This window comes from Lepidothrix coronata, unplaced genomic scaffold (genome assembly GCF_001604755.1).
Source record: "Lepidothrix coronata isolate B3197 unplaced genomic scaffold, Lepidothrix_coronata-1.0 Scaffold10, whole genome shotgun sequence".
In the NCBI taxonomy this organism is placed as follows: domain Eukaryota; kingdom Metazoa; phylum Chordata; class Aves; order Passeriformes; family Pipridae; genus Lepidothrix; species Lepidothrix coronata.
The window spans coordinates 6,404,260-6,426,237 of NW_016690190.1; the positions used below are offsets into that span (position 1 = coordinate 6,404,260).

At 44.0% G+C, this 21,978-nt stretch overlaps 1 protein-coding gene across 1 annotated transcript; it reads left to right on the forward strand.

Moving 5' to 3' along the window:
* The first annotated feature begins 3,063 nt into the window (after positions 1-3,063).
* LOC108492354 lies at positions 3,064-20,695 on the forward strand. Its single transcript, XM_017804604.1, is given in 7 exon segments — positions 3,064-3,275; positions 11,230-11,368; positions 14,222-14,257; positions 15,533-15,573; positions 19,679-19,737; positions 20,293-20,376; positions 20,531-20,695. Coding segments are annotated over 7 exon segments (684 nt in total). The 5' UTR covers positions 3,064-3,115.
* Positions 20,696-21,978: the final 1,283 nt, after the last annotated feature.

Sequence of the window (21,978 nt, forward strand, 5' to 3'; positions counted from 1 at the left end):
GCTGTTGGCCCAAGTCAGAGCTAACTCTTATTTTCTTCTCTTGCAGAGGAGGCAGGAAGAAAAGATTTGGCATTAACTGCACCGATGTTGCCTTTGAAGGATGTCCCCTTAGGTAAAGAAATTAAATTCTGCTCAGTTGATCTAGTCTGAGAAGCTTTCCTCTCACATATAAGAGGCTTATGCAGTGAGGTAGATGCTTTCTGACCTCAAGTCTCCTTTTGTGAACTTTCATGCGTGAAAAGTGATAGGCAGGTGCTCCATCACTCGTTATCCATACTTGTGGTACATCCTCTCCTTTTCAGTTGCATGCACTTCCTACTGGGAGCAGAGACAAAGCAGAGAATGGGAGAGAAATGCTTTCAGTGCCTGAGCCTCACTTCCTCCCTGAAGGGCTCACCTCCTTAGGATTCAAGCTTTCATGTATCTGTTTTTCCTACCCCCAGCACTTCCAGACAGAGCAGACAGATTTTCTCTCTCCTGCATCTTTGACCTTGCTGTATATCCACGGCATGAGGTTATCTAGGAAAATAGGAAACTTGCCTGTGGAAGTATGGCTAGTTTTCTGGCTCTGGCAGACACCTGTGGTTTTTCCCCAGTTACTTCCCAGTGGCTGTTCAAGCATGTTAGTGGGGCTGAGGAGGCCTGTCCTCACTGTTGGCCATGGCACACCTCCCTGAAGCTCCTTGGAAACGCTCCCAGTGCAGTGGGACTGTCATCAGCCCTACATGGCTGCTGACAGCCACCCACTGTGTGTAGCTGTGAGTGTGACCTGCATGTTCCCAGGCACACTCTCCTCCTCTCCCCATGCTGTGAACTCCCCCTGCTCCTCCAGACTGGGTGCACAGCTATAAATTATATTCACACCCTCTTGTCCTCTAAAAAAACCTTTCTTCTGCCCTTCCGCCATGAACACTGATTTTAGAGATGGGAACAGTTTGGTCTTCCTTGTAGGAGATCCATTAAAGTTAATTGAAGTATCTGCTATCAGAGCCAGAACTGATGCAACACACTTGTCGTGGTGAGAAGCTCTCACTCAGCAGTCCTAGGAATAAGTGACTAATTAGAGAAGACCCAGAAGGGATGTATGACTGCTGAATTAGGAATCTGTATGACTGACTGTAAGTAGTTCCAATATGTTTACTTTTATTCTACAGATCCAATAAACCCTTGCACTGGACTATGACAGCAAGAGACCATGATAGAGCCCTAAGAAGGTCAACACAACAGGTAAAACCCAAGCAGTACCATTAGAAATGTTTACTTTGGTGTATTTGACCCTACAATATTCCTCAAAACAGACTTATATGCACAGATAAAACAGCATTGACAACAAGGCAAAATGACTGATATGTAGCCCAGGTTGAAGAATAAGAAAGGAAATCCATTAACTCTGGTCTCATTCAACTAACTTGCAGTGTAAGGAAGCATGTTTTATACCTGGTTCTTACTACCAGCAGTAAAAAGTCTTAAAATCTAGCAGAGACGACTGAGTGTCCTCAGCATCTTACTCCCTTGGTGCCCAGCAATATAGCTGCCTATAAAAAGCTTGCTAACTCTTCCTTCCCAATGGGACAAAAGGAAAAGAAACTCAAGTAACTCACACTAGTCTCCTGCAAAACCTTGAGGCTTGTATTTGCACAGTGAAGTAGTCAGCCTTCACCTTAGCCTCAGGAGGTCCACATAAACTATCCCAGCAATTTTCTCAACTGAGTTGCAAGGTAGGGAATCTGCTTTTCAAAGTCCTTGCACCTTTTTTACTTCTCTTCATGACCTATTTTGAGCTCGATCATAACTTGTCATTTTTGCCCTCTTCCTTTACAAATACCCTTTCAGCATGTACTTCTCTGCCCTAGTCACATCATGGTGTATCTGCACTTTGGAATGTCGAGCTATTGTCCTGATGCAGCTCAACATCTCTCTGGAGTACAACACTGCTGTCAGGCCAGTGTGCCTGCCCAGCAGCACAGAGACGTTATCCTTCTCTTCCCTCTATGCTGTGTCTGGATGGGCATCATCAAAGAAGGTGGGTCTTCTGATTTTGCACGTTTGCCCTTTATGAGCAGAACTTACATCTCCATCAGAACTATGTTATTCTTCTGCCCAGACCTAACCTCAAATTTGTTTTCCAACCAGATGGGAGCCAAGCTAGAGCTGCAGCAGACATGAGTACCTGTACTTGAGAATGAAATATGTGAGATAAATTGCTACTTCAGTTACCCTGGAGGGATCACTGCCAGGATGTTTTGTGCAGGCTTTGTTTCCGTGGGAGGCCAGGACTCTTGTCAGGTGAAGTAAAATTAAAGGTGAGCACTCTTGAAAGTGTTTGCCTATATATGTCTGTGGATCACTTAGGGAAAGGGACTGGGAAGAACAGAAGGGAGAACAGCAGGTGACAGTTCAGAGCTCCAATAACATGCTGTCCCTGGAGTGGATGCACTTACAGGAGCCAACACAGTCGATCCCTATGGGACATATAAGCAGTGTGCAGTGTTGCTTAAATGGGACCACAGAGTTTAGAAAACTTTCTTTGAATGGTAATTTCCATGAGACACGTGGAGATGTTCTTCCCTTGCACTTCCCAAAACCCATTTATGATCCCATTGAAACATTTCCCATTGGAGCTTGCTTGGAACTCTTTTTCATGGCACTCTTTTGTCAAGAGAAACTATGACTTCTATTGTTTTATAGAACTCTTGTATTCAGAGCAGTGTTCAAGAACTGACTAATCTCTCCAAAATCACCAGGCAAGCAGGTAAGGACAGCTGAGTAAATAGAAGGCAAAGTAATTCTGACTGAGGCATTGTCAAGCTAAAATGTGAGTTCAGCTCAATAACGCAATCCAATGGCAGGCAAATAAATTATATGTAACACTAAAGAGGACTATTGAGTCATATTTTGTCTGCAGCCTGTGCTCAGTCTTCACTTTATGCTGATAAGCAAGCCTTTAAATCAGTCTCTTCTTTGCAGGCTGGGGCTGAGTCGCACCAGTGGCTGTGTTCCCAGTTCCTGCAGGAGGGCTTTTCCGGGCAAATCTGATTCCAAAAGCTCTCTTTTAGCTGCAGCAGTGCAGAGGCCAAATGAGACCCCTGTGAGTCCTCTATCATTTGGTTTCAGGATGGTTCTGGTGGCCCCTTGGTTTGCAACCCTGAAAATGGATCATTTATGCTTTACAGCATTGTCAGCTGCGCTGTTTGCTGTGCCAGCCCAAAGAAACCAAGGTTCTTTGATTTCAAGGGTGAGGATTTTCATGGACTGGGTAGGACTGCTGATGAAAGGTGAGTTTTCTTTGTCTAAGTGAGGTGAGTCCTGAATATCATGCCTTTGTATAAAATATCCCAAGTGCATTGAGGTTTTGTCTAATAGGCTTTTCAGGGCAGCTTAAGATGAAGGAAAAAAAGTCCAGGTGACTTACTGCAGAAAGTCTCCACTTCCTCCTCTTCCTCATGCCTCCCCCCTAAATAAAGCTTACTGGAAATTAGAATGGAAGGTCCAGAAGTGTAAGACTTGAATTTAACACTTTGACTCTCAAATCGATCATAATCTTTGAACAGATACTTCTATCAGTAAAAAGCAACTACTTGTGAAAATGCCTACCAGCCCCATGCTTTGATGGCAGAATAGTTTGGGAAATGCTGTAAACTGAACTTGTGCATCTATGGATCTAGATATAATTAGCATCGTATTCAGAAGTCTGGAGGATAAATTTTGCCAGAGAAAGAGTAGCATATGCTAGTGAATAAGGACTGATTGCATGACAGTGATGGCATCTTACAAAAAGAAGAAGCCCCTGTTCTTAAGCTGGAGGGGCTCTCATGCAAAGAAATGAGGGGAGCAAACCTATTTGAAGTGCCCCACGTGAACTCAGCATTGTCATACTGCTTTCCCTGAACCAACTCCCTCTCTCCTTCTTTCCCAGATGTTTCTTTCCTGCTGAGGCTTCTCAGGTCAAGGTGAATTTGGCTTTATAGTTTCATTGGCAAATGGAGAAATCCATCACTTCATCTTGTTTAATCTGATGGAATTTGAGAGATTTCGAAGAGGTACCAGACAGCTTCAAGTCTTTTTTTTTCCCCCATGTTAAATAAATAGATTTGTCATTCTACAGAAATGTTTCACTTTGGCTTGAAGTAGTAGCACTAGGATACTGCTGATGCAAAACCTTTGTATTCCAGAGCTTTATCACTCCTCCTTCCCTGCGTGTGCACACATACAGCCAAGTATGTTAGTGAATAGCTGTGATTGTCCCACAGCATTTCTTAAGAGGAAAAACCTAATCCTGGACAGAGTTTTTGTGTAGATAAAATGTAGCCCATCCTACATTTTATCCTTTTGCTGCCAGCAGAAAATAGAAGACTTCTGCTCACAGGAATAAATTTAATCTCCTTTCCCTGTATACTGAATAAAGTGTGCTGCACTTATGAGCAGGAAATTAAAGTATATATTAAAGAAAAGGGCATGTTGTGGATAATGCTCTATTCTCAGGTCAGATGAGCACTTGGATTCTCCTGCTTTGTGCAGCAGCAGCCAGTCTTTCTCCCTTGTGGCGTCGTTCATAATCCCACGCTGACCTAACAGAAATGCTACTACAGGTGCTGCTAAGGGAGAACTTTCTTCTAAACTAAAACCAGGTGACAAAACAAGTCATCATTTGTATGGTGATCATCAGCCAGACCAGCCCTACAGATAAGCTGGGAGCTAGCTAGATATCTTCCATACCCTTGGATCTGACACAACTGGCTCCTGACCACTGACTCTGAAGGCAGTAATGGCTTTCATGGCCAGGCAGTTGATGCAGGGAATTGCTCAGCTCTGTAGTATAAATCTTTCTCAGAGGTGGAGCCTGTAGTGTTGCATGCAGCCCTCACATACACTTTCATGCAAAAGGTTCAAAGCCCTGAGGGCTCTTTGAGCCAGATACTGACTCAAAGTATCAGTATACTGGTACTTGCCTCCTTTATCTGACCTTCATGTCATTGTCTTCCTATTGTGGGAAGTGCTTGGCCATGCTGACTATTCTGAGTTCTGTGTTAAGCTGCCTCTAAGCGTGCTGTGCCTCTCCTCAGATGCTGAGCAGAGCTTGCTGCAGGGAAGTGACAGTGCACCAGAGACCTCAGCACAGGAGCCCTCAAAGCTAACAGGAGAGGCGTGCAGGCAGGGGGACTGCAGAGCTGTGTGGAGCTCCCGTGTGCCACGGGAGGCAGTGCTTGGTTTGCAGAAGGCAATGGAACTGGTTCCGTTCAGGATCAGCTCTGGGTGGTAACTGCTAACAGGTCTGAGTTTCCTAACATCTCTGTGCAAGTGGATACTGCTCTCTGGACTTTGTCCTGGGAAGTGTGTGTGTACACAGGGAGAGGGGAGGGAGGGAGGCTGGTGAGCAGAGCCAAGGGAAGGAAGACCCTCTTGTAGCTAGAAGCAGGGGGCTTGCATAGTGGAGCAAGGATCCATTACCACTGATGCTGCAGAATTCCTTGGATATGTTGCTAAATCTGCTCTCTCTCTCCCTTACCATTCCCTTACCTGGAATAAGGTACTGCTTTTTTATCTTCCATGTTTTAGACTGTATTTCTCAGGGCAGAGAGAACTACTTAATTTCTTATGCATGTACTTCGCTTAAACAGAGCTACGGTCTTGGGTGAGACACTGTCAGCTTGCTGCTGCTTTTGAAGCACAACAGACAGCCCTGTCCTACTAATGTGGCTCCTCCTGGCTAGTGAGCGTTTAAATGTTTCTCCACATCCAACACTGTGTTGGAGGAAGAATGATGAAAAGGCTAAAGTACCCTCAGTTACTGGGAGACACTAGCTTTGGCAACAAATTGGAGAATTCATTTGCTCACGAATTTAAAAAGCAATCTGTTCAGGAGGGGACGTGCTACCAGTACTGCTTGCAGACTTGTGCAGTAGCCAGGCTGCTGGCATGCAGCGTGTGCTTTCCTCCTCTTCCCATTGGCATCCTTGCTGGTGCTCCACAACATCACACCACTGAGATAAAAATAGGTCCCCCAAAGTGGTAAGCAATAGGAGGTGGGCATGGTTTCTCTCCACAGGGAAGTGCAGCACAGCCAAAAACTCTGGGGGTATCATTAGCACAGCAGCTCCAGGGCCGGTTAGGAGAGGCTGGAAATGTGCATAAGGCTCTTGCCCACCCTGCAGCAGGCTTGGTTCAGCTGAGCTGCTCCTCTCTGGGTGAGTTCAAAGCCATGGCAAGCGCACGGTGCTGCAATGACCTGAATTGGGTGTTGACCTGAATTGGGTGTTGACCTGAATTGGGTGTTGACCTGAATTGGGTGTTTACCTGAATTTGGTGTCAACCTGAATGAAAAAACCAGCTTTTAAAATGGACCTAGAGACAAGCCCTTGTGGCTCAGCCTGTTGGGCTTTACCCTCTTCCAGGATGCAGCACCTGCACTACACTGGCATTCCCTGCTGTCCCCTGATGCCAGCACAGGGCCCTCACCCTTCAACAGTGCTGGGTATGTGCAGGAGCCCTTGTGCAAAACTGTGTGATTAACTCATTGCATTTAACTTAGACCGTGGTGGAAGAGGTTTGGATTTCTTTAAAGCCAGATCTCCTGGGGGAAGGGTACTCTCCTTGTGCTCTCTTCCACTGAGAGTTAAGGCAAGTCACTCTTCCCTACACGTGCCCTCTCACAAGCACTGCTATGTAAAGCTGTTCACAACACAGCACCTTCCTCAGGAGGCAAATGTTCTTCATCTCCCTTTTGGATTTGATGGATTTCTACTCAGCAGGAGGGCTCAGCTCCTCCCCTCTGTGGTCTCAGTATCCCGTGCAGGTACGAAGAGACACGGCGTGGTGTCAGCATCCCATCTGAGCAGAAAGCCCATAAAGCATTGGTGTGGGAGGAAGCACACTTAAACAGAATTCAAGCTGCTCTACAGAGGGTATGACTTTAAAAATTGCTGCCTTGGGAGACAAACAACCCTATTATGCTTGGTACTAAAGGGACATGCAGTTCTCATTAGTGATCTTGTTCCCCTCCTCCTGCTCTGTTATAACCACTCAGATGCTTCCAAATATTTCCCTGTTGATTTGGTCTCTTATTTAACGAGTGCTGAATCTGACTGCACTGTGTGTGCATGCAGCTCCAGGCTAGGCCTGCTCTCCTCCTGTGTTTCTGGAGAACCAGGGAGTTCATAGACAAAAGCATAATATTTCATAACTCTTGTCAAGAGCTGATCACAAGGTCAATTTAAAAAAAAAAATAATTGCATTTCTTCCTCAGTAGTGAGAGAGTATTTGAGGTTGGTAGGTCTGTTAGCCCAGCTACGTGACCAACTTGGTATCTGTTTATCTCTTTTCCAGGCATTGATTCAAAGCACAGCTCAAACCAAATTTGCAAGCAAGTCTGCTTTCCCCTAAGGCCTGGCAGCTCACTCCTTTGTGCTGCCTAGCCTGTGCCTCTGCCTGGCTCTTCAAGGTTAAGGCAAGAGGGCTGCCTTGTGATCATGTACACTTTGAGAGCTCCTTTGGGCTTGTACCAGCTTGAATGCTGGACCCTAAGAAATGATCCAACTGATAGGAATGCGTTTTAAATATTTATACGCATAGATAGAGAGATGCCCTACGGAGGTTAAGCCTTTTATCACTGTAGCCTTTGCAGTGACTGCAATATCTGTGCCCTTGCTAGTGATATCAGGATCTTCAGACTTCCAGAAAGTCCACTAATACTGGGGTAGGGGAGGAACAGGTTTAAAAAAAATTAGAAAACTAAATATTGGAAAACCATTTCCCACTAACTTTATTGACCTGCTAGACTCTCTTTGATCATGGGCAGGACTGCCAGGTTTTGTGGAAAGCTCTTACTGTCTTGTCTTAATGCTTTTATCACTGAAGTGCACATTTATCCACAGAATGTGCATCAGAAGTGGAGTTAGAAGAGCCTGGGGATTTATATCTGCTCCTTCTTCATCACGTTACGTGGGAAGCACAGAGTGCTCTTGGATACTCCGACTCTCTCTGAAGGGCATGGCAAAGATTATATTACTATAATCTGTCAATAACATCATCACTGAACCGCCAAGAGGAGTTTCTTGGGATTTATGAAGAGAATCAGAGAGCAAGAAAAGTGCGAGGTAACAACAAATGATCCAGCTGAGGACACTCAGTCCTAGAAATTTCACTCATTCACTTGGGCCAGTTTCAGAAAGCCCCAGCTGCATGGCTTCGACATGTTGGCAGCCTTAAGTTAAGCTTCAGAGCCCAGGCTGTAAGGTTGGCTGAAGACCTTAATCCCTGTGTCAGTGTGTCAGTGTGCTGCATTGATCCAGTAGGAGAACAGCCCTCTTAGTACCCTAGAGACCAGTAAAAGGGAGTACATAGAAATAAGCTGTGATGTTTGAGCAAACCCTCAGGGACACCTGTCTATATAAGTGACTCCTGACTTCCTATATTGTCAGCTTAGTTTTCAAAGTCGAGCCCCCTTCCTCCACACCCTCTGAGATAATCATGTGAGATGTAGTGATGGTACATATGATTTGACTCTTGGAGTTGGAATAAACAACACTGAGGCATCAGGGGCTGGGAAATAGGTGTGACTCTTCATACCAAAAAATATATTAACTTCTATGCAGAAGGTATAGTTTTGCTAACCATGACTCTGCTGAGGTGCAATCCCATCAAGCATCTAGCAGTCTAGATTAACAAAATCCTCAGAATTAAAAGAAAGCTAAATAAAAAAGAAAGGGAGAACTTCAACATTGTTTACTTGGAAGTTTAAGTTTCTGGAGGCCCCTCTGTCTGCATGTGTACAGCATGCTGTGCAGAGAAGCAAAATCTTGTTGGAAGTGCAGCGTGGCAAGGAGATGGAGAACATCACAGGAATTCCATTTCAAAATGCGTGGAGGAAATGCTTTTTTGTTTCCTGTTTTAAAGAGTCTGTACACAGAGTAGGGGAAAAGGAAGAAATGGAAAAAGTGCTGCATCGGGCAGAAACTTGGAAGCAAAAGGAATTAACTGGAAATTATTGGCACAAAATGTAAATGGGGAGGGGGAAGTAGTAGGAAATGAGTGGGGGAAAACTCAAGAAACTAGATCTTGCAAAGGTTTTATTGAGTGTGCTGAAGGATCTCTATTCCTTCCCCCAACATCTCCTCCCAGCCTTTCACTGTGGGTTTTTTCCTTCTCCTCCTTTATGCTGCCCCTGTATAGGTTTAATTAATTGTGGTTGCAGATGTTATACAGAAGAACTTCTTCTTGGTAGATACTCACACTTACTTACTGGTAGACAGTGTGGTGGAGAAATACACTGTGAGCTTTTGGAAGTCCTATGGATAAGTTTTAGTGTACATGTTCCCCAAATATTTCCAAAATTAAGTGATGCCTTTGGAGAAAGTTTTTAGATAATAGCTATTGTGTGTAGACCTTCATCCTCTTAACATCACACTAGTGGTGATGGCTAATGCTCAAGAGAAGAGGCCCTATTTGACTTCTGTCTTGGTGTAGATGAGGGCTAAAGGGAAAATAAGCTGTTCTTCCATGACATTTGAACAAGAACACTCTTTTGTTACCAAATACAGTAGTAATGCTTCCAAGTGAACTGTTAGAGCAATGGAACATGCTAGGAATGTTTTTGTCATTAAGGAACAAAACCAAAACCCAACAAATCTACAGTTTAGCATGTCAGTTAACTCTGAGTTGGGAGTGAAAGCACATAAGAGGAGAAAGATAGAGGATATGCTAAGGAGCTCTTGGAGCACTCCACAGCTATTTTCTTCCAAGAACTAATTTATAGAAGGCAATTAAAAAAATCTAAATCTGTGTCTATTACAGCTGAGAATAGCAGTTTAACTATCATAACTATTTACATGGAGGACAGAGGAAAATACTATCAGAAATGGGGCCATCAGTCAAACTTCTCCCTGAATAGGAGTCTCACAGATAGCTCCCTGGAGCGTCCTCCAGCACATAGGCTCACTGCTATGTAATAGCATTTGTTATGGCTGGCAGTTTTTCAAGACTGGGTATATTAAACTAGATTCCTATGACTATTTATATGCCAACATATTGAAACAGCCTGTTTTCTTTCCCCCCACCCCTTCTCTGGAGTTGGTGAATAACAGAAGTTTGTGGGTGCCTGTCTCTAAACCAAATTATTTTTAACCAAGGAACTAAAACACAGAATGAGGCTTTAATGTCAGTATGAGCTGGAACTCTAGGATGATGTTATGATAGGGGAGAAAGAGGCTGGAAAATTCAGAGAGCCAGTAAGTAACCAGAAAATAATTTAGTGTGCTTAACAACAGAAAGTACCTATCAGTGGAGATGGAGTAATGGCAGAAATTCCCTGTCTCATCCAATTTTCAATTTAAGCCCAAGAACAAACCCATGTGTAGTCGAGCAATTTTTCAGGACAGACAAAGAAAATAAAATGCCTAGACTTGTAGGTAGACTTGAGGCAGCTGATACTGTGCAGTAAACTGAGCAAACCCTTGCTGGCCAGCAGTAAGTCACCTAGTGCAGGACAGGGACCAGAGGTGCTGCCTCGTCAAGAGGGGACTGCCATGTTACTGGAGCTGAACATCTTTTAAATGTGAATAGTTCCTTCCTTTTCCACCTTTCCACAGAGTAACTTGTATGACTGTGGCCTACATTTCTCAAACGGTGTTTTTATAGGGATGTTGTGCTTGGATTTGCTTCTATCTGTTCTGTGCAGTACTGTGCAGTCTCCTGTGGTTCTCCCAAATCCCAGACCTGGGATGAAGATGGTGTTCTGCTTCAGATCCAAGGTACAGTCAAGCTGTACAAACACTTCTCTCTAGAGATTAACTGACATGTTTGATTGAAGCTTCGGGAACATACTTGTTTTCAAGATGCATTTATGGGCTTTCCAGAGACTTCACAGACAGATGTTCTCCAAACGTACGAGAAAACAGAGCTCTCTGAAACTCTAGCCTGTATAAAACTGTCTGATATGCACAATGCTGAATCTTGAAACCACTTTTGTAGGATTATAATGAACAAGATCTGACCTGGTAGAATGGGAATGTAGAAGTTTCTGTGATTGGTTTGACCTCTAATTGAACACATCTCTTTTTCCAGATGAACTTTCAAAAGGAGTATTTCAAGGTTTTGCTCTTCAGATTGTATCTCAACCATAATCTATGCTTTTCCATGAGGGTCACATAGGAATTCTTCTAGTTACTGGTCCAAGTCCTTCTAAAACTTAATGTTAAAGCTGAATTTAATGCTCTACATTCTTATTCTTTCAAGGACAAAAAACTGTCAATGCTCCAAAAATGCCCAAGCAGATGAGCTCGGAGTTGTCACAAGGCATAGATGTCACTCTTACAGATTGGGAAGGAATGATTCAGCCATTGGGATACCGCGTGAGATACACAAATGCCACCAGGTGAGCACCCAAGTTCTTCTGGCTTTTGTAACTCCCATGAAATCTGCAAACATCTGTGATGTGTTTTTTAATGAATCCAGGGGTGCTTCAGTTCATGTTAGAAAACTGGGCAAGTTTCTCAAAGAGAGTTGGGAAAGCTGGTCGGTGCCAGTATTTTGTTTGCAGCAAAGAGCAGACAAACCTGACACCTCTGGGAAAAGCTCTGACCATGTCAGAGGCCTGAATGTGGCATAACTGAAGGGCTAAAAAAGGGGACAATAAACTATTTCACTAAAAATCTTTTGGCACTTTCATCCATTTCCTTTTTTTCCTCCCTTATCGCGCTTAGTTAAGGTAAGAGAGAACTTTCCATTCAGGTGGCAATACCACAGACTTCTAAAGCATTTGGAAGGTTAACTTCAGAAGTAATAAATCATATGACTGAAATAGATTTGGACCAATATCCCGCCTTTGATTTTTTTATTTCTTTTCTTTTTTTAATGGGCATTACAATCCCTTTTGCCTTTGCTCACATTTTGATCGCTATCCCTAGGAGATCAGAGCCAATTGTTAAATATGCCAGCATTGTGACTTTGTTCTTTGCTTTGTGCTGCAGCTGCCACAGGAGAATTGTAGCCCCATTAAAATCCATTATTCGCCTTGAAGTCCTGGACTTTCAGGACTGAAAGAAATCTGTCTAATTGTCACAGCCAACTGGTGGTGTGTGAAGGATTTGGACTAACGAAAGAGTTACTCAGTAAAAGAGAGCTCATCTTAATTCCGGGGTGAGAGAAATGGAGGAGCTTAACCAAGTTTCTTTTCTGACAGACAAGGGATTTTTACATGGCACACTTCCATGCTCCAGGAAGGATTTCTGATACTTGGAGTTACTTCAGCTAGCCTAGTATCTTTCCCATCCTATAAGTATTTTTGCAATCAAACTTGTTGGATATAAGGTCCTTATAATGGCATGGCTGTGCCTTGGAACTATGTGAGTCTGTGTAGGATGCTCTTTCCCAGACTTTAACTGGAAGCATGAAAGTTGCTGTGTGTGTCTGAAGCTGTGTGCCAAAGACAAGGCAGCAGGTCAAAGTGATGGGGCCAAAGGGAGGGAAGCTTTTCCTACAGCCCTGCTAAGTGAGGGAAGGTGCCTACCTCACTAAGGAGCTATTGGCTTATGTAGGACATTTTCAGGGAAGTGAAGCTGTGTAAGTTATCTTCTGTACATGGAAGAAAAAGCACAGATTGGAAATTTGAACTGTTAAGAGCACTTATTGTCACAAGGTTCTTCAGTGCAGATTTTAGTTATGTGAGACGCTCCAAGTGGCTTATTCCCCAGAGGATATGGATGTTCTGCAGCCTTGTGAGCATTGCACAGTGTCTTGCACAAAAGAGCATGAGGGAGGTGTTGCCTGTCAGGGCAGGGATTTCTTCTGACCAGAGTAGTCCAGGCAGTGGGCATTTGCCACTAGTGATTTGTAGTGGTTACAGTGAGTGTCTCTAACTATATGTCTGTTTGAAGGAAGTCACCATTCTGGTTACAAGTATAGCAAGTTTTCTTCTGGCCATGTTTGTAGACTAATGCATGAGCTCAAACTGAATGACATCAGGATTTTGCGTTAATAAGCTTTTAGAAAGTGAAATCTTTTCTGCATTTTCTGCATTTTGAAAGACTATGACTCGCAGCTCTCAGGAGAAAAAGGCTCACAACCCATTCTGGTCTATTTTGCAGGTAACTTCAGTGGTGACACTTCCATCTACCCCATAAAATCTTGAGGTTCAGTAGTGACAGCGACTTTCCCTTCCAGGACTTCAGCAGCCATGAAAGGCTTTCTCTCAACTTCCTCTACTCAGGAAACATCATTGGATAAGTCCAATTTTGTTGGGAGGGTGGAGAAGTAAAGCCTAAAGTATGGCTGTTATATAAAAAAAAAAAATCTGTTCTGAAGAGAAATGGTGGTTATTAATAAGAGATCTATTAGAGATCTTGAGTGTTGATTGAATGCACAAGTAGTGATCTATTTACTGTGCTCATTTCCTGCTATAAACCTGTAAAAAAGAGATCCTGTCTTATCTGTTGCTCTCTATCTACCCCTTTCCATTCTGCTCTACAAAACCAGAATCCCCTCTCCCTGTGGTCTGTCTGTTATTCCTTCTACAATCTCTCTTCTGCTTCTCCACCTAGCAGGCAATAATGCTGCCAGGTGCTGCTGTTACCACTGCTTACCTCCCCAGACTTCACCTCTGCCCCACACCCAGGGAGCTACACAGTTAATTGGGCTCTATGCTTAAAGACCAAAGGAAACCTCCCTCACATTCTTATTTCCCAGCAGGGACAGAGCTGGTGACATGGGTGGACAGTTTTCTCTGTGAACAGCACTGCCCTGGCACCATTAAGCAAATCAGCACTTTGATCCCTCAGATCAGAGAAACTTGGAGCTGGAAAGATGTGTCCAATCTGACTCTTCTGTTTGTGAAAGCAAACTATTTTGCCTTTCTAGCAACTTGAGCCACATCTAATCCTCTCCCATGCCCCTTTCTTCTGTCCTACCTGTGCTCCCCACTGCTGTGTGAATGAGCACATCTGCTTGGGCAAGTGTGTTGGGCTTCAGAAGTAAATCACAGCAATTAAATTTCTCTTATTAAAATGCATCAGCCTTACAGCAGCGTCACCAGAGATCTGTTTGCTCTTTCATGCAAACATGCACTTTTCCAAGATGAACTTCAAACCCTAGCTCTGAAAATGAGGAGGTGCCTTTTCCATTCACCTGCAGCCTGGCTAAAAACTCCTCTTGTCTCAGATTCCCCTCCCCAGAATAGTCTGTAATCTCTCTGTATTTGTGTACCTAAGGTAAGATAGCACTCTCCTTTCAGGTCAGGAAACTGGAAGCATGGAGGTTGCTCACAAAGGTAAGACTAGTTTTAACTTTCCATAAACCTGATGAGAGGGAAGTAGTAGAAAGCCTATTAAAAAAAAAAAATCCTTCTCTTCTTTTTATGCACATTTTATATTTATGGCTTGGGAGTTAATCTCTGTCATGGGTAAGTGTCAACATTTGGGTATGAAATGGTCACCAACAACATTAGCCATGTCAGTACTAAATGTACTTTCTTAATTCTTCACATTCCTATTTTACTGTATTCACTTTCAATTCTTGCTACCAAGGCTGCTATATATGTTTGGAGAAATGCATGGATACTTGAAAGAAAAAAAAACCCAAACAACAAAACAAAACCTCACCAGAAAAGTCCCAAACCTTAGCTAAATCAAAAAAAAAATCTTAAATATGTTGAATCTAAGAACTCTGCACTTTGTATGAAGGCTTGAACTTTAGCCAGGTTGACCAGTCTGCCTGAAGCATGTTCCCAGCTGTCAGCCAGAGGGATCCTCAAGGTGAAAGTTTAAAATCCTCATCAAGCTTCTACAACTTTCATGTTTCCAGCAAGCTCGGCTTCCTTTCCCTCATCACCCCAAAAAGTATGCTGTCAGACCCACTCTCCTTTCACCCCAGTAAACCAGGGTGTGATGGTAGTCAATTTAATTTTTTTTGGAATTCCTGAGAACAATGTAGACTATTCCACCAAACCATGTAATAAAATGTTCACATCTCTAGAACATTGCATTCTGCATTTTAATCAGCTTTGTGGCAACTATAAATGTGAGGCAAAAGCATCATAGAATCATAGAACAGTTTGGGTTGGAAGGACCTTAAAGATGATACAGTTCCAAACACCCTGCCATGGGCAGGAACACCTTCCCCTAGACCAAGTTGCTCAAAGCCCAGTCCAACCTGGCCTTGAACACAGCCAATTTGTTTTGTCAGAAAAATCTTTCAGCATGTTCTCTGTGTTAAAGGAGCTTCCTGACCCTGCACTTCAAAACTGATGAAAACGTAGGATACAGAGGCCTCAAAATCCTTCTTGTAGAGTTGTATGAGCAGCCAACACAAAGTGAACTGGAAGGCAGCAGCCAGTGTTAAGTGAGACTCTGGGTCTTTCTCTGCATATGTCACTGTGCTAGTTTGGGCTGGGGCAGAGTTAATTTTCTTGAAAGTAGTTGGTGTGGGGCTGTGTTCTGGATTTGTGCTGAAAAGGGTGTTGGGTAATAGAGATGTTTTTTTATTACTGCTAAGCAGTGCTTACACAGAGTCAAGGCATTTTCTGCTTTTCATATTGCCCTGCCAGTGAGGAAGCTGGGGGTGCACAAGGAGTTATGAGGGGACACAGCCAGGGCAGCTGACCAAAGGAATATCCCATACCATATGGCATCATGCTCAGCATATAAAGCTGGTGGAAGAAGGAGGAAGTGGGAGGGAACATTTGGAGTTGTGGTGTTTGTCTTCCCAAGTAACTGTTACCCGTGATGGAGCCCNTTACCCGTGATGGAGCCCTGCTTTCCTGGGAATGGCAGAACACCTGCCTGCCAGTGGGAAGTGGTGAATGAATTCCTTGTTTTGCTTTGCTTGTATGCATGGCATTTGCTTCACCTATTAAACTGTCTTTATCTCAACCCACAAGTTTTCTCACTTTTCCAATTCTGTCCCTGATCCTGCTGGTGGGGAAGTGAGCGAGTGGCTGCATGGGGCTTAGTTGCCAGCTGGGGTTAAACTGTGACAGCCACAAAGCAGTGCTGTTGTTATCACACTGTTTATTTGCTGAATGTGCTTTCCCTTAAGCTGCTGTCTGAGATAATTTCAAGATACTCTTCCATGCTCTGATGAATTCAAAACTGCAGCGAGTTAATTCAGTGCTCACCCCAGGCACCCGACACTGGGTGGTAGTCCCTGTATCTCTGCAGTTCCCACTGCCACTGAACCAAGTACAGAAACATCCCTGAGGAATGACTGATTATTTAAACTAGTTTTTGGATTGGCTTGCTTTTGTTTAAAGCAGATGCTTATTGGGAGGAACGATTGGTCTCAGCGTGTAACTGACCTCAGATTAATTAATAACCACTGTCTGGAACCCGACACTACAAACGGGAAGCAGAAAACAAACAGTTTAAGCCATCTGTGCTAACTTTTGCTTGAGAGCTTGGCTGCTCTTATTAGAGGGTTGTGCCTTTTCCTGTGGCACACAGAAAGGAGAGAGGGAGTCCATTATAAAAAGGTTAGTTCCCATAGTGTGATCCACCAAAAGAGGGGAAATAGGGGGATGTGTTGTACCTCAGCCCTCAAAATTCTCAGTAGGTTTCTCTGTACCAGTTCTACCACTGACAAGATTTTAATGGATTTATTTTCTGTTAAACCTTTTTTCCCCCCCTAGATTCATCTTCTATTTTACTAGTTTCTCAGGAAAGTAAATACTCTTCCCTTCCAGTTTCATTCTTTTCCTTTCTTGTGCTGACATCTCTTGTGATCAGCGGAAGCTGGTAGTTGTGGGATACAGGTTGCTTATGTGCTCTTTAATTTGCTGTTACTGGAGATGGTTGGGAACACTGTAGCAAGCTGATTTTGGAAAATGAAGACTTACTGTAGTGGAAACACTTCATGAATACTGTTTCAGCTAAAAAGGTCAGGAAATTATTCTTATGTGGGGAATATGTTTTCCTGAAAAATGTGTGGAGAGGTGCTCACCCAGGACACGTTGCCAGCCTGTACACATCTTGCTAGCCTCCAGACAGGGCCATTACTATTGCCATCTTGTCAATCCTGGAAAAGAGAGATGGGCTTGCTGTCGATGTACATGCAGAGCTGCCCTCCAGCAGCTTAAACCTTCCTGTGTAGTATCCCGTGCTGCTTGCAATGGTGGCAGTGGAGATGGAGTATGGACTTTGATGTGTACCTGGTAATTAATGTATGCATGCAGTCCTGGGAGAGGTTGTCCTCTGCCCCCCCCTCCCCAGACATCCTGATGGCTGTATTAGGTACTTCCTGGCCTCAGGCAGAGGAACTACATCCTTCTGTTGAACCTTCATCTCTGTTTTATGTGGATTCCTATGATGGTGGCATAGGTCTCAGATGTTTCATCAAGATCTGTAGCTTCAACATAAGCTCCACCTGCACTGGGGCCTGGTGCCTGAGAGAGTGACTCACACGTCTCTGGACTCCCGGTGTTAATTGTAACAGCAGCAAAACTTTAGAGGTACAAGTCAAGGTTCTCTGTCAGCACAGCACCCAAAGCACTGAGACCTCCACTTGGATTCCCAAAGGTGTCTCTGTGAGGTAAGGTTATAAGTTTCAAAGTGTGAGTGTTGTTCAGCAGTAGATGCTGCAAGTGAACTGTGAACTCTTCCTGTTGCCTGATCTGTAGGGTTTTTTAGACTGAAATAATGTATTTGCTTTCCTTTTTCCTTGCCCAATGCTCAGACAGAACAGTTGTGGGGAAGCAAATACTTGTTGCCAGATGTGAATGATGTCAGTCCTCTGCTAGCGAAAGCCACGTGTACACGCTGTGGTCTTGGTGGGTTTCCTCTCAAAAGTGACCTGGCACTCCTGGAGCTGCAGAAACACATCGATCCAGGTACCATTTGTAGTCCCACCACATTCAGCTGTGCCAGGGGTAATGATTATAATAGGTTTCAGACGTGGGGCACAGTGTTTAGTATATGTATGGGAAGGGGGTTGGGAAGACATCTGTGTGTCTTGCACAGTGAAGGATGGTAAGGGTGAAACGAACAGCAAGCCTTCAGGCAGGATTGATTCCTCTTATCTGGCTAAAATACAGAATGAGGGTTAGGAATGTGACTTTAAGGTAAAAGTACAGGCTAGACATGACCTAGAGAATAGAAAAGATCACCTATTCTACCTGTCTTCCCAACCTGTTACCGCTGTACTATGACATCATTAAAGTTAATGAGCCAAAAATAAGCAGGCATGTCCCAAGGGAGCTGTTCTTTTTTTTTTTCTTCATAAAGACTGGTATGTACAGGACTAACATAATACGCACCTCTGTGCTGGTAGCAAAGTAATGTTTGAGATAGCAGGAAATGAAATTTAAAAGAAAGATGTTAAGTTGCCTATACCCTTTGTCTAAACCCCAGAATATTCTTGTTAGAGGAATATTTTGCTGCAGTATATAATTTAGATTTTTATAAAAAAAAGTGCCAAGCTTGGACAGAGCTGAGAGAAGTTACTCCTTCCAATTTGCTGTGTTCAGCTTGGGGCAGGACCTGGGGGAAGGAAAGGATAAAAACGGAAGACAAATGTTAAGCGTTAGGGAAATGTAATGTAAATAGAGCCAGTGCACAAGCACAGAGCATGTGAATAAGGAGGCTTTATAGCACATGGATCTTGCCATGTCCTCTTAATAGTATCCACAAAGAAAATACCACAGTTCTTCAAAGAACTGTCTAACTATGTGCACTGATGATGGGAGGCTTCTGCACTGAAGGAGTGAAGTCCTGGGTCAAACTGGCTTGAGGAAAGTGTCTTCCTTCAAGGCCCTGGATCCATGTCACTTTGAAGGGCCTCCTCTCTCATATTCTTAGAAACAGCCTTCAAAATATGTTCAGTTTGACTGTGCTGTGGCCTCAAACAGTGGTATCAGGAGAAAGCCTGATCTGACTCATTAAAACAGTGCTCTTGGGCATCCAGCGAGTACAGCAAGGGAACATATACATTATTAAAGCTCTGTCTCATCTGTTCTGCAGTCTTGTTGTGGGATATTTGGGAGGAGGGGGGAGATGAAGCAACGAGTTAAAAAGCAAGAAAAGCAGAGGGCTGACAGAAGTAAGAGCAGGAAAGATGTACCTGGTGTTGATGAGAATTTGCTTTCCAACACAGACAGTTCAACAGGAACAATCAGCTGCTGGCACATTGTGGAGAGGAACAAACACTGCTGCAAGATCTTAACAACAGGATGGGGAGAGACAGGAGCTGACAGTGAGTACAGGTTACTCTGACATCAAAGGGCATCATGACCAATCGAGGGCAGTGCCAGCTCAGACTGAGAGCAGTGCCAAGAGAGATTTCTCCTCCTCCCTAAGTGTTGCCTGCAGTGTATGAAACATTTTCCACCTAGAAGCCAGGCTGTCTCTTCTGTTGGAAAACCGGGAAGCTTTGGGAAAGGCAAAGCCAAGATGGAAGCTAAGCAAAGGGGAATGAACTCAAGGGAGATGAAATCACACTGACAGTGAGTGTCCAGGGTCTCTGGCCCATGTCACCACTGCTGCTTGGCAGCGTGGTCATATACCTCATGTCTCCTTGGGACGTCTCAGTGTCTGGGGAGGAGAAACTGCTCCCCCATTTGCAAACTGAAGACAGCTGTACCACCCCCTCATTCCAAACAGCCACTGACCCTCTTCCAGGAGATGTGGGATACACGTGCCTGGGTGCAGCTGGCACAGAGCTGGTCTGTGTCCTGTCTGACTGCCCCTGTGCCAAAGTCTAGCACAGACAGTGGCAAGGAATCACCCCACTTACCTGGCTGGAGGTAACCTGGGACAGCTGGTGAGTTCATGACAGACTTGAGGATGCTGTCAGAAGATTTGTGCGTGCTCATCTGTGCCCTGCAAAGAGGCATCCATCCCTGGTGGCAGGCTACCTTTGCTCTCTCTTAGGGGCTTGGCCCAACATTTCTGGTATTTTGGTGACCCATGCAAGAGGCAAGGATGAGTTATGGGGACTATAGGCCTCAACATATCATGCACACTTTCCACTGTTGACTGACACCCTATTACTGCTCCTGGCTGATGGGCTTGGCTCCCCTTGATCCAAGCAACACAACAGCAAAAGCCAAGGTGGCTCCATACAACTGTCTGGAGAGTGACTCCTCCTGAAGCACATGAAATACGTGAAATACATGAAATACATGAATAACACACATGCAAAGGGATGTAGACCCCAGGCTGGGGTCTGTCCCCAACAGTGTGTTGATTGCCTCCCAGGAGCAGTTAAAAGGCTGTGATTCCTACCCCTGTAAACTCCCTGATGATGTTGGGTTTTCCAGGGAAAGAACTGGTTGCCAGGCTCTAACAAGTGGAGATCTCTCTCCTTTCCCATGAGGCCTGTGCTATGGGAGACTCCTGGGGACAAAATATTGAAGATACTAACATCTGTGAGAGAGTTACAGGGGCAACTTTTAGCACAGTGTGTAGCTGAGAGTGTGGAATGTGCTGCAGACAACCACGACACAAAGCCATGTCCCTCCCTGGCTTCCTGGATGTGGATGCTTTTGACACTGCTGACAGGTGATAACCCCTTGCTTTCTCCTTCTCTTTTCTTCCCCTTTTCCTTCTTTCAGGGAGATTCTGGGTGGCCACAGATCTGTTTGTTTGACAGACACAACAAGCTGGTCAGTATTGCAATCTGAGGCAGTGACAAGTGTCATCCAGGGTCCCTAACAGTCTGCACCAGGGTTTCTGCCTTCAGACACTGGATTTCACCAGTCACAGAACAAAATATTTGATTAACTAGAACAAAAGCTTTTCAGGCTTTTGTGCATTTTTGCTCAGTAAAGAGGATGTCATGTATACCGGGTTTGTAACTGGGATCACGTCCCTCCAAACCCTTCCTCTTTGGAAGTTCAGACTTGAGTGCTCTGTTTCAGAAATCCTCTTTTCTACTGCAGTAAACCTTGCGGTGCTGTGGCACTGATATCAATTCAGTTCCTGAAAGGTGCCTAGGAAATATTATCCTTCAGCGTCTGGGTGCATGGCCAGTGTCAAGTCCTTTACACAGCTGGTATTCATCTGTCAGAATTGGTATCCGTGTTCCTCTTGGATAATCTGATTTACCAGAGGGAAGTAGCTGCTGCAGCAGCATGGGTAGAGAAGATGGACTGCTTTGGCTGCAGTGTTGCTTTGCTGGAAAGGAAGTGATCTGAAACTTGGTGTGATAGCTCATCCATTGTAAATATGCCTTCACATTTCAGAGAGATTTATCTATGCCAAGCTTTTAGTTTTGTCTCTCCTATTAGGAAGACCATACTGACATGATTCCATTTGCTAGAAGGTTGTTTTTTCTTTTAAATATACCTTCTTGGGGGCGAAAAGGTAGTGTCTGACTTACCTAAATTTTCCTGTGAGCTGGTAGCTCAAAATTAGACTTGGAAGTGAAATGTGCTTGTGAAGAAGGATTTTAATGCTCAGCCCTATCACATGTATGAATAAATTACAAACCAGGAAACTTCTGCCTGCATCCATCTCCTCTGGTTTCAGCACTACTGTGCACTACATACACATCCATTCTTTAAACAGAAGATAGGAAGCTCTTTTCCATCTCTGTGCTGTATATTGTAATCCACTTAAATATGGAAATATAAACAGAGGAGTTTATGTGATGAAGCAACATGATGTCATGTAAACAAGTGAACTTAGCAACCATCTGCTGCTAAATGGCTGAAGAACTGCAGCCTGCCCTTACACCAGGTCATTCAGGTACATAGTTAATAGTTAATACATACACACATACATACATACAATACTTAAAAAATCGTGTGTGTAACTTTTGATTTAGTAGACGTACCAAATACCAGTGTCTCTGTTGCTTAAATGAAGCCCTTCTTTCTCTTATCCACATCCCATACTGCTTTTGCAAAGAAAACCTCATATTCTAGCACAATTCAGAAAACATCAGTCAATCTGTACAAAAATAATAGTTCTCCTGAACTAGCAGAGCTGTAAATTGCAGTATTTTGTCAGGCTGCTGTTGCTGATGACTGACTTGTTGTGTTATAACTAACTTTAAAAA